The 12,689-nt window shown below is 44.8% G+C and overlaps 1 protein-coding gene across 6 annotated transcripts in view; it reads right to left on the reverse strand.

The window, feature by feature from the left end:
- The window catches only part of ANKRD29 (ankyrin repeat domain 29), a 49,467-nt gene that overhangs the window by 7,662 nt on the left and 29,116 nt on the right, over positions 1-12,689 (reverse strand). For 5 of the 6 annotated variants that reach the window (XM_037031964.1, XM_037031981.1, XM_037031955.1 and 2 more), the window contains 2 exons: positions 8,861-8,959; positions 1,547-1,645 (listed from right to left, as the gene is read on the reverse strand). In XM_037031964.1, the coding sequence (XP_036887859.1) occupies positions 1,547-1,645; positions 8,861-8,959 (198 nt within the window). The remainder of the gene's footprint in view (positions 1-1,546; positions 1,646-8,860; positions 8,960-12,689) is intronic. The other variant, XM_037031973.1, reaches the window with a different exon arrangement.

Consider the following 12,689-nt stretch of genomic DNA (forward strand, 5'->3'; position numbering starts at 1 on the left):
TCGGGAACTCACACTCTTCCAGTCACTTAGAATACTAGGTAAGGCTGGGGCTGGTGTAGCTCAGTGGATTGAGCATAGGCCTGGGAACCAAAGGATCGCGGTTCTCTGGTTTCAATTCCCAGCCAGGGCACATGCCTGGGTTGCAGGCCAGTTCCCAGGGGCGGGGATGCACAAGAGGCAACCATACATTGATATTTCTCTCCCTCTCTCCTTCCCCTCCCCTCTAAAGATAAATGAATAAAATCTTTAAAAAAAAAAAGAATGCTAGATCAGGGAAAGGGTAATTTAAAGAGCATATTTTTAGGACATAAATGGACTAAAGAGGCATTCTCTGCATTCATGACTTAGCAGAAGTTAATTGTTGAACTGTTTGCATTGATTTAAAGAATCCTTGAACTGTAGTGAGTATTCTAAAATTTTAAGTGTTTTTCATTTTGTTTTCTCTCACAAGTAACTTTGCTCTAATCTGCCCTCAGTTATCCATTTGCTTGTGGTGGTAGAGGTGGGGGCAGAGGAGGAAGAGGATAGATAAATGGAAATCTCTTTTAAAAAAAAAGAATGCAAAAACATGTTCAAACATTAACATTCCACTTCTGCCATCACTTTTTGGCCTCTCCGAGAAGAGATTTTCCAAATGCTTTTCTCTCTCACTTTAACACAGCAAGTGCTGTGTTTGGGGGCTGCGGCTCACAGAACCCTCCTGTAGTAAAGGAAAGACCCCACCCACCCAGCGCCAACGGCTCAGCTAGAGGCAGGAAGAAAGAATGGGAAAGAGGATTTTTCTTTTCTGGCTTCAGGGTCTGTGGGAAGAAGAAAAAGGGAGTGAGAGGGGAAATGAAGTGTCCAGGAATATGCCCTCTGACTTCCTCTTTATGAGCTCTGACTTGGAAAGGGAAGGTGGGTCACATAGTAGAACACCAAGGACAAAAGTCCAGACACTATGGAAGGATGGAAGGATGGAAGGATGGAAGGAAGAAAAGAAGGAAGGAAGGAAGGAAGGAAGTTGCTCTGAATTCCTATGGGGCATGGCCTGCTGTGGGACACACGGAGGCAGTTAGGTGACACTAGCAAAGGTTAAGTGGGGGCCAACAAGGGATGCGGAGCAGGAGCCTGTTACTGGGGGAACCGGGAGAGGCGGGCGCAGCCTGGAGCACTGCAGGACCCCAAACCACAGACACCCCACCTCCACACTCGGCCAGCTGCACTGTGGCCCAGTGCCAGCAGGAAGTGCAGTGGCAGCTGTCCATGCAGCCGCCAGGGACATTCCTCAAGGAAAGCCCCAGGCCCAGGCTCTTACATCCCCCACCCTGCAGTTTATCCCCAAGTCTGCTGGGGGGTTGGGGTGGGGGACAAGCATGTCCAAGCAATTACACAGTTTTTCCCTTAGACAGACTGAGCAGCACTTGCTAAGTTTCAGTGGATTCATACTTTTCCTTTGTTTTCCCACTAAACAGCAGGTGGAGGTTGAGAGAAAACCCAGCTCAGTTACAGACCAAGCTGAGTTCAATTTCAGAGCTTCAGTGCACGTGTTGTCGCTCAAACTCACATTGCGGGCAGCATCGCGTTCGGCTCCACGCAGCAGCATCACCCTCACCACGTCACTGTGGCCCATCTGAGACGCGATCCACAGCGGCGCCGTCCCGTCCTGCGGCAAGAGCACACCTGGGACCCCAGCAGACCACAAAGCACCCACAGGGCAGCAAGTTAACACTCTGGAAGAACTCCTCCCCAACAAATGAAGAGGGTGATTTCAACCCAGTCACGCAGACCAGCAACTGGCAGTACCTGGACTGCCTGGGTAACTGCCAAGGCTTGGTTTCAGCTGATAAAACAGCCATGTTATGGAAGGATCTGTCACCACAGAGAGTGGCAGAATTAAGTGTGAGGAGCCCGGGTAGGAGAAGCCAGTCTGTCTTAACTTCCCCTGGGACTGGTGCCCTTCAGTTCCACAGAAGAGCAAGGTGGGCTCCGAGGGTTGGACAACGACTCTTCTCCCAGCCCTCTATTCTCGTGTCCCGAATTCGCCAGGCCACATAATTTTTAGGGATATTGTCTCTTCTGCGAGGTGCTCCGCAGTAGCTAGTTATAGTGGGAGGACATTTGGGGTAATACTTCCTGTGTGTCATTCCCCCAGTGACCCTTTTCCTGTGAACACCAGGCCAGGAGGCTGAGCTGCACCACTCAGAAAAGCAAAACAGCCTTGGGACAGAGACAGCCTTGACAGCAGGGTGGTTCCTGCCGGACAGAAAGGAAAATAGGAACCCCTTCTCTGCTAGCTGAATGCACTAGAGAGGAAGGGTGGAGGGGCTCGGGTCTGGGAGGGTCCACGTGTCCCCTCTCCCACTGCCCAGGGGGTGAATCTGGGTTGGGTAAGCTAGGGGTGGTAGGAACACCCAGATAAATTATGGTGAATTGCAGTTAGGGAAGGACTTTTCTCCAGTTCTTGGGATAGAACCCAGAAAGCTACAGGTCCCTTATAGAAGTTCTGCACTGTGGCTGGTGCTCGAGTCTCCCAATGGCTGTGGGAGTCGTCTGCACCCCAGTACTCCTGGTCCACATCCGCGGGGAAGCTGGGCGCCCAGGGATCCCTGCCTGCCTGTGGGAAATTGGAAGGGCTAGGTAAACAGTGGCCTGGAGTACACCTGGAGCTTGGAAGATAAAACCACGGAATGTCTTGGTCTCACCAACAGAGATGTCGGCAGGGCCAGTATGTGGTGGGACCCACACAGGAGGCTCAGGGACTGGAGGCTGGTCAAGCCAGCACAAGATACGAGCATCCCCACCCCTACCCCAACGCCAGATGACAGTTTTACCTCTGAGTAGGGCAAGAGGAGGGAGGGGGATTCAGAACTGACTAACAACCTCTGGGGTAATTAAGATAATATGGCCCAAAGAGGCTGTTTTGGTCAGATAAGACTGACTTACTCATCAGTGAGAATAGGGGCTGAAAAAACAAGATGATTCAGTTACAGGATACGAGGTTTCATTTTTTCTGCTGGACTGTGCAGTTTCAACGCCAGTGTCCCAGTCACAGCAAGCACAGGATCGTTGCCTAGTGCTGTCCTGGCAGAGGACAAGGGTGTGTGAGCAGGGCAGGGGGTGTTGGTAAACCACGAGCCTAGGGGGTCTGTGGGCACTGGGGACACAGCAGGAGGACAGTGGCACCTCGATGTCTTGGGAAAGAGCAGCTGGAAGAGATCTGGAGACACCCTTTCCCTACTTCATCCTTGTACAAGGACCTCTGAGAAACAGGCTTCGATCTTCGATCTGAGTATCATTAGCAACGTTAAGTACATCCTTAATTCGTACTTTTAGTTTACAAAGCACTTCTCCATTCATTATTTAATTGGGTTCTCCCAATTTAGGAGACCCTTCCATTCACTCAACAACCCAACAATTATTAATCATCTGCTTAGTCTCAGGCAAAGTACTAAAAATAAGACATGATCCCTGTCATCAAAGGAACTAAGTCTAGTGGAGAAGAGACACGGAATTTCAGTACGATTGCAGGAAAATGCCCCTGATGAACCAGGAAAGGGGCCCACTTACTGGATGGGGATTACAGAGTCAGCTTCACAGATGGGGTGCTGGTCTCTGAGCTGAGTCCTGAATGAGGACTAGGATTTTGCCAGGGGGGGCGAGGGGAAAGGAAATTCCACGTAGATAGAAGAACATTTACAGCACAGTGGCTTGGACAGGAGTGGCTGGTTCGGCAGGTGAGAAATCCAGCAGGCATGACTCAAGGGGTGTGGTTGGGGCCCTGGGAGGCAGGAGAGGGGGTCTGGCTCCACAAAGGGTTTTCCAGGCTCAGGGGCTGACGCACTTCTCCCTTCTCACCTGCTCTGGGTTCACTTGTTCTTTGTTGAGATCGACACCAGAGGGCAGCCAAGGAAAGGCTGTCAGGGGCCTGCTGGGTGCTTTTCTGAAGGCTTGTTTTTACTAAAATTCTATTAATTGACACTAATATGTAGAAAAGTGCTGAGAAGTGCTATATTGGGAACAACTATTAATATCATAACAGTAATGGTAACACTCAATTATCACCTTAATTGCAATAGTCCTGGTAGGTGGAAAAAGATGTCACCATTTCCTGGTTGACCCTAGGCAAATTCCTATTCTGTTTCTGTTTGTTTTCACAAAAACATTAGCCTCACAGAGATTCTCATGAATGAGGAAACATATAGACAGGTGCTGAGTACAAGTACAGGCTAACAAATCCTTAGAAAATGGTAACTAAGCCCTGGCTGGTGTAGCTCAGTGGATTCAGTGCAGGCCTGTGAACCAAAGGGTTGCCAGTTCAATTCCCAGTCAGGGCACAAGCCTGAGTTGTGGGCCAAGTCCCCAGTAGCGGGTGTGTGAGAGGCAACCACACACTTATGTTTCTCTCTCTCTTTCTCTTTCTCTTCCCCTCTCTCTAAAAATAAGTAAATAAAATCTTTTTAAAAATGGTAACTGAATCTGAATATTATTTATCATGAAAAACAGTAAGCACCTTAATTTGTAATTTGTTTACAAAGCACCTCCATATGTTTTATTGAGTTTGATTCCTCCACTTTCCCCATGAGATAACAGATTAGCCGGCAGGAACAATTGGTATAATGAGATTTGGGGACACCTGTGTATTTCATTACTGGTGATAATGTCTCCAAATCTGGTTTTCGAACCCAGGGAGCTGAATATGAGTTACAGCATTATACCAAATCAAATTATGTATAAGTTGATTATCTAGTTTATGAATCAGAGAGGTTTTCCTCTTCTGTATACCTCACGTTCTTTTTTTTCTTAATTTGTCCTTATAGCGGTAAGAATGTGACGATGACTTTACAACAAAAATGGTGGAAACTAGGTCACTTTAGCTCCTTTTTGTAGAGTTGTGGAGAGAACTGGAGTAGAAAACAGCATCAAAAGTATTTATATAAGTTTTTGAATACTTCTTGACAAAAATATATAACTTCAAAGTACATTAAGCAAAAGAAATCACCATGAAGTGGAAGTCATAACATGTAAAGCACTCATTTTCTTTTATTAATATATTTTTAAAAGATTTTATTTATTTATCTTTAGAGGGGAAGGGAAGGAGAGAGGGAGAGAAATATCAATGTGTGGTTGCCTCTCATGCGTCCCCTGCTGGGAACTGCCCTGCAACCCAGGCATGTGCCCTGACTGGGAATCGAACCACGATCACCTGGTTTGCAGGCCCGCACTCAATCCACTGAGCTATGCCAGCCAGGGCTGTAAAGCACTTTTTTTAATAAAAAGAAAAGAGAACATTTAGCTTGAGGAAGGTAAGATTCATGTGGTTATGAGAGAAGTCATCTACTCTCCATGTACAAACCAAGTGGAAAATGATTCGACTCACTCTGCACACCAAGGAAGAAGACTGAGGGGTGAGAACTACAGGGGGACTTCGGCTCAGTGTAAGGGGAATGGAAATGGGGGCGGTTAAAGAATAAGGAAATGGCTTTTATATCCGAAATGTAAAGGCCCTGAAGGGTGTTCCTAACATCCTCCTTCTGCTTTCTGCAGGAAATGTCTGACCCCACATGCAACTTTCAGGAAAACAACATTGGGTCAAATGCTGAACTTAGACTAACATTGTTTCTCGTTGAGAAATATTTCAATACTGTCTTTTCTGTGAAAAATGCCAATGTTGTAGAGAAAATTACATGTTTCATCCTTTAAAAAGTAGATTTGACTTATTTCAACTCTGCTTGGTGAGGTAAAAAGAATAAAAAGAATAGAAAAATGAGTTTTTAGATTGACTGTGGATTTAAATGATCTCTGTGACTCTTAACCTCTCTGTCTAAAAGCAGCTCAGCCCTGACCTGCAGGGCTCGGTTGGTCGGGCGTTGCCCAGCAACATGGTTTCCATTGGGGGCAGGGCAGGTACGAGAAGGCAGCTAAGCAATGTTTCTCTCCCACATCTGTTTCTCCCCAACCCTCCCTCTCTAAAAATTAATGAAATCTTTAAAAAAATAAAACAACTTAGAAGGAAATTTTTTTCAAGTTTCAAATTAAGAACTTAGTATTTCCAAAATCTGCTTGTGGCTAGCTTTGTAATGATCACTTCCTCTCACAAAAGTACTAAATAGGTTTTCAGCTAATGTGTCAGTGACAGAGTTACAGGGAAAGCCATTCTGCTACTGTTCAGATTCCAGCAGCTCCGATCAAGTGTCAGCTGAATAATTTCAAGGCAACTTTGTTAATATCCTGTCACACGTGCTATAAAATATCACAACTCCATAGGATGGCAATGCAAATACTGTTCATAAGATTTATCTACAAATATAAAGAGACTCAACCAGGTAAGTATCTTTGCCCTTTTTTTGCAAGTTCAAAAATTTTCTGACAATGTGTCAACTGAGATTTCAGGATAAAACATTAGTTTCCAAATGTCCTACCTATATAATATTCTACCATGTGCAGAACATTTTAATTTTTTAAAATTTATTTTTAGAATGGGAGGAAGGGAGGGAAGTGAGGGAGAGAGGGAGAAGGGGAGGGGAGAGAGAGAGAAAGAAACATCAGTTTGTTGTTTCACTTATTTATGCATTCACTGGTTGATTCTTGTATGTGCCCTGACTGGGGATTGAACTTGCAACCTTGGCGTATAGGGATGACACTCTAACCAACTGAGCTACCTGGCTAGGGTATGCAGGGCATTTTAATGGAAATTTTAAATTACACCTTTTTTTTTAACCTCCTCATAACTTGTGACAAAGTCAGCCAGGACTGATACCACTTTTGCCACATTTATGACACTACCTGTTTTATTGGAACGGAATTAAATATGCAGTTTACTCTCTGAGAGAAGACAGAATTTGGACTAGTCTGACCTAGTTAGAGAACCTCTTGTTTATAAGGTCATGGCAGGTAGTAAAAAGACCATGGCTTTTACAGGTAAGTGGTACCTGTGGGGTACAGAGGGTACAGTGAGAGTAGTATATACTCCATGAAAAGGAAAAATTCTGTCACTCCTCCTCCCACCCCTCACCCCCAAGCAATTTTTATGTTATAAAGCACCCTGTTCCCGAATAACAATCTTCTCAAAGCTGGGCTCTCAAAATTCTGAACAATGGCCTTAGATAGTCTTTGGCAGGGCATGTCACTTGCTCCTCGACCCGAGGGCAGAGCCCTCCCACTCTCAGGCCAGGTCACCCACTTTGGCCAGGCCATCCTCACTTCTGAGGAATGGAAAACACTGTGCTATGCTGTGGCTCCCACTGCCATGTTGGTTCACCTGTAACTTCTGGGTTTCAATGTCGTCACCACATGACCGAATTTAGGTTTAAATGTACACAATCAAGGCAGCCTTCGAAATATAACCTCACATCAACATGACTTTTACAAACAATTCCTTAGGCATATGAATAATACAATGTATTTTACAAATAGGTTTGTCAAAACACCAGAAGTTATTTTAGAAGGATGTACAGAGAGAGACACACACACACAGATAAACAGACTGACTTGATAATCTCTTATTTCTAAATTCACAGTGGCATCCTCAATAATAACCTCTAAATCAAACTTACCCAATCTAAATATAACCAATTATTTTAATTAGTAAAATGAGGCCTCTGGTTAAGAATAAATCAACAATTTCAAAATAGGAAAGACCAACAAGAAATCTTAAATTCAAATCCCCAAATGTCAATTCCAGCAGGAACTTTTCGGAAAGTTTCATTTTCCAGAACTATTCCTGAGGCTATCTAAACCTAAAAATATCTTTAAAATGCTAAAAATATAATCTTACATTCATAGCAGTGTCTGGCACATGTTAAGTTCTCAAGAAATACTGACTAAACACTAAATAAAGCAATCATCAGAAATGGGGGAGCTTGAAGGGATCATCAGGATCATCCTGTCCAGCCTCCTACATTTCAGATGTCCAGAGAGGCTGATTCATTTCCTCAAAACCACACAGCTAGTTATTGGCAGAGCTGGATCCAGAACTCAGGATTCCTGATCTCAAACCCACTTTGCCCAATGGCTTTCTTTTCATGGGTTCCTCCTACACCTGGACTTTTATAGTCTGAAAAAACTTGTGGTCAAGAACTTCGACCAGCCTTAAGGTTCCCATAGCTATTCATCACGTAAGCACACAGGCACTGTCAAAGCAGGTCACAGTACAGTGGGAACCTGCCTGGGGCTCATTTATTGGTAAGAAATAGGTTTGACTTTTCCTAGCAAACTACCTTTAAAATAAAGTTACCTTAACCTGAAATGTTCTATTAAAAACAAATTAATTAGAGCAGAAATCGTTCCTATGTAAGAGAAGCTATAATGCCTTATATTTGGATGGTTTTTCACCATTTCTAAGTGAGGCCTGTATTACCTTGCATTCTGTTCCTTTAAGTATCAATTAACTGGCTTACCAGGTGTTGGTAAATGAAGCCTTAATAGCATTATAAACGTGAGAGATGAAGGTGTGGAACCTGCTAAAGACTGCAGTGCCTCCTCTGCCTGGTGAGAGAAGTGGGGGTAGGAGGTAAGGCAGCACACTGGTGGAGGGGCTGGGCCGGGGCAAGGCTACCTGGCGCTCCTCTGTTTCCCTATGTCCCAGGTTCGCCTACTCTCGTTACCCCAGAGCAGCCACAATTTATTTGAACAGGAGGTGGCAGAGTGTGTACTTGACCTCAGATACCAAACACCCAAGTTTTAAAAATAGTAAAAGGTGATGTCACCCTGATTTCAGGAAAGCCCAAAGCAAAGACCAAAAGAAACCCTAATCAAAGATTAACCTGTATCACAGAAGCAAAAGGATTTAAAGACACTCAGAGCTGACGGGCTGCCCAGGAGAATGCTGCTGCAGGGGAGCTGGCCCTCCCACCCAGCACTCTGTGCACCCGGGTATTACCTGCCTCGGCTGGTTGACCTTAGCTCCTGAAGACAACAGTAATCGAGTAACATCCAAGTAACCGCCTTGGGCGGCCAGGAAGAGTGCAGTAGCTCCATCCTGGGAGACAGCGAAGTTAATGTGTTAAAAGAATCATCTTTCACATTTATTTTAAAAGAAATGATCTTTTAAGTTACATATATTCAACACAATTATCCATTTCCACCCCCCTTTCATATGTGTAGTTAATGTTTTATTTTTGAAGAATGCTTCTAAAAGATTGCACAAAGTTAGACTGAAAGGTAAAGTTTAAAATAGACAGTATTTTTTAAAGTTTATTTATTTATTTTTAGACAGAGGGGAAGGGAAGGAGAAAGGCAGGGAGAGAAACATCAATGTGTGGTTGCCTCTTGTGTGCCCCCTACTCGGGACCTGGCCTTCAACCCGGGCATGTGCCCTGACTGGGAATCGAACCAGCAACCCTTTGGTTCACAGGCCTGCCCTCAATCCACTGAGCTACACCAGCCAGTGGAGTAGCCAGGGCTACTCCACCAGCCAGGGCTAAAATAGACAGTTTTATAAGGATAAGTTATGATGTATATAATGACTTCACAAAATTGATCCTAGAGCTTATGGTGCATCTGGTTGGTGGTAGCATCTAGGTTTTCTGAATATCGAGCCACATTTTCNGGAAGGAGAAAGGCAGGGAGAGAAACATCAATGTGTGGTTGCCTCTTGTGTGCCCCCTACTCGGGACCTGGCCTGCAACCTGGGCATGTGCCCTGACTGGGAATCGAACCGGCAACCCTTTGGTTCACAGGCCTGCCCTCAATCCACTGAGCTACACCAGCCAGGGCTAAAATAGACAGTTTTATAAGGATAAGTTATGATGTATATAATGACTTCACAAAATTGATCCTAGAGCTTATGGTGCATCTGGTTGGTGGTAGCATCTAGGTTTTCTGAATATTGAGTCACATTTTCCTCTTGTGTGTATAGACTTCTCATTGGCTGCTTTCTGCTTTAGTTGCATAATCTGAGTCCATCCACATTTTAATTAGATTTAAAAATACATTCATTTAATGCAATTTTCCATTTCAACCCTTCTGTCCGTTTAAAAGCAGGGCCTTGGTTAAAAAACAAACACAAAGTCGTCTACAACTCCGGTCAGCATGGCAGCGCAGGAGACATGGCTCCCCTCTTCACACTACCGCGTCAAAACTACAACTAGAATTCAGAAAAACAGAAATCAGAAATCGAGTTCGGAATTAAAGAAACCACAACCACGCAGACTGGTTGGAGGAGTGCAAACATGGAATGGGCTGATCACACACCCATTTTTTGGTGGATAAAAATTCAGATTTGGAAGGGATATCATGGGAGTGAGGGCCCCCATCCCAGGGCTCCTGGTGCCAAGAAGATGAGTCCCCACAACTTCTGGCTGCAAAAACCAGTAGGAATTGAGTCGGTGGAAGAAACTCCTAGAGCCCCAAGCAGTTCCTCTTAAAGAAGCCATACACAGACTCACCTACTCAAACTCACTCCCTCTGACCTCCAGCAACTTAGAGGTCAGAGGGAGCAGCTTGAAAGGCACCAGTGGCATATAGGGAGAGACTGAAGTGTCTGGCATTGAGGAGAGCAGAGGCCATAGTCCCTTTGCTAAAGACCCCCCACCCTGCCACCAGAGCCAGCAAGCTGGTATCATATCTGAGCCTCCATCCACCTTGCTAACACTGTTTGACCTGCCTTAGGGATCCCCAGAGACTCTGTCACACCCAATTTATGAATGGCTGGTCTCGGCTCATGCCTCACCACTTCCTAAATCCTCTGGAATAAGCAACAGCTGGCCTTACTGAACCTCAGGCCCAGCACTGATTCACAGCTTGACTTGCCTAGATATCTACATGCCCAGTACAAGTAGCAGCCATCTCAGCAACTTTATAGCTCAGGCAGGGTGGCCCCAGGCAAAACACAGGAAGGGGCTGACCTTGGCCTGCATCACTCAGGAAACCCCAGGGCCAGCACACCCAGTGGATAGCTACAGACCACCTCAGAGCACCACCAGCTTGCCCCTGCACAGAAGATCCTCCACAGAGGGTGGAGGTTGGTGGTCAGTGGTCACAGCCAGTCCTTATAGCTGACTACCCTGGGTAAATCCCTACAATTGATCTGCCAATAGCAACCAAGGCTCAACTACAAAAGGAGGGTGTACTTAGTTCACACAAAGTACCCGGCTTGGGTGATAGGGGAGGCTGTGCCACTGGACCCCACAGGACACCTACTACATTAGGCCACACTACCGAGATGGGGAGTCAAAGCAGCTCTACCTAATACATAGAAATACATTTCTTTCTAATACATAGAAAGAAACACAGGGAAGCTGCCAAGACAAGGAAACAAAGAAACATAGCCCAAATGAAAGAATAGATCAAAACTCCAGAAAAAGAGCTAAATGAAATGGAGATAAGCAATCCATTAGATGCAGAGTTCAAAACACTGGTTATAAGGATGTCCAAGGAACTTAGTGAGGACCTCAGCAGCATAAAATAGATCCAGTCAGAAACAAAGCATACAATAAAGAACCATTGGTGAAGCTGAGATTCAAATCAATGATTTGGAACATAAGGAAGCAAAAAACAGCAAATCAGAATGACAAGAAGAAGAGAAGAATCCCAAAACATAAGTACAGTATAAGCAGCCTCTGGAACAACTTCAAGAGGTCAACATTCACATCATAGGGGTGCCAGGAGGAGAAAAGAAAGCAAGAAATTGGAAATCTATCTGAAAAATTAAAGAAAGAAAATTTACCTAATTTTGGTGAAGAAAATAGACATGCAAGTCCAAACTAAACAAACTAAACAAACAAGAACAGAGACAGAATCATGCATACGAAGAGTGTTCTTAGGTGCCAGATGGGAATACGGTAAGGGGAAATGGGGGAAGAGGTGAGGGGATTAAAAAGTACAAATAGGTAGTTAGAGAATAACCATGGGGATGTAAAGTACAGTACGGGAAATGGAGTAGCCAAAGAAACTTCCAGGCATGACCCATGGACATGAACAATGATGGTGAGGGAATTGCCTGAGGGAGTGGGGAGCAAAGGGGGAAAATCAGGATAATTGTAATAGCATAATCAATTAAATTTTTAAACATGAAAAAAGTCTATTAATAAAGAGCAGAACAAAAAAATCTATTTTGTGTGCTTTTATGGTTCAGGAGTAAAGAGTGTCCTTTTAACTAGATCTTTCCTACGCCCTTCCCATTCTTGCCCCCGTATCCATGTTGCCCCAAGGTGCAGTTTCTCCAAGCTTTAAAGCATAAGACACTTTCAGAAAAACTGCTTTAGTAAGAATGTGAACTTGCTCCATGCCAGCCCAGCAAACACCCATAACACCTATGTATGCAACTAAGCAATCTTTCATAAAAGCCCAAAGCAAGTGCTTTTCCCCCAATTTTCTTTAGTTTTCTAACTGGGGATCTATGTCTTTTGGTCATTTCTTTCTTTCTCAAAGGCGCGTCATTGGGCAGTTTGGACAACACATGGGTCAGCTGAGGGCATGCACCCTCCACCGCTGTTCATTTCCCATGGCCAGGCCACGGTGAGCTTCGTTCCTCTCAGACAGCAGTGGAGAACCGGAGCAATCCCAGCTAATTACTGCCCTCCCGTCAGGAACAATTACCACAGGTTTAAAATACAAAACACCTTTCCCTGCAAGTCCAACCATGTGGAGGGTACTGGATTTCCAGTGGGAGTCAGCTGAGCTGCCAGACTCCCCTCGAGGCAATCTTAAAAAATTAATTAGCCTTTAAAACAGAGTTTTAAACAGGTGTCTGATACGGGAATGAAATT

Source organism: Sturnira hondurensis, unplaced genomic scaffold, assembly GCF_014824575.4.
Source record: "Sturnira hondurensis isolate 20B ecotype Veracruz unplaced genomic scaffold, ASM1482457v3 Scaffold0001872, whole genome shotgun sequence".
Lineage (NCBI taxonomy): Eukaryota > Metazoa > Chordata > Mammalia > Chiroptera > Phyllostomidae > Sturnira > Sturnira hondurensis.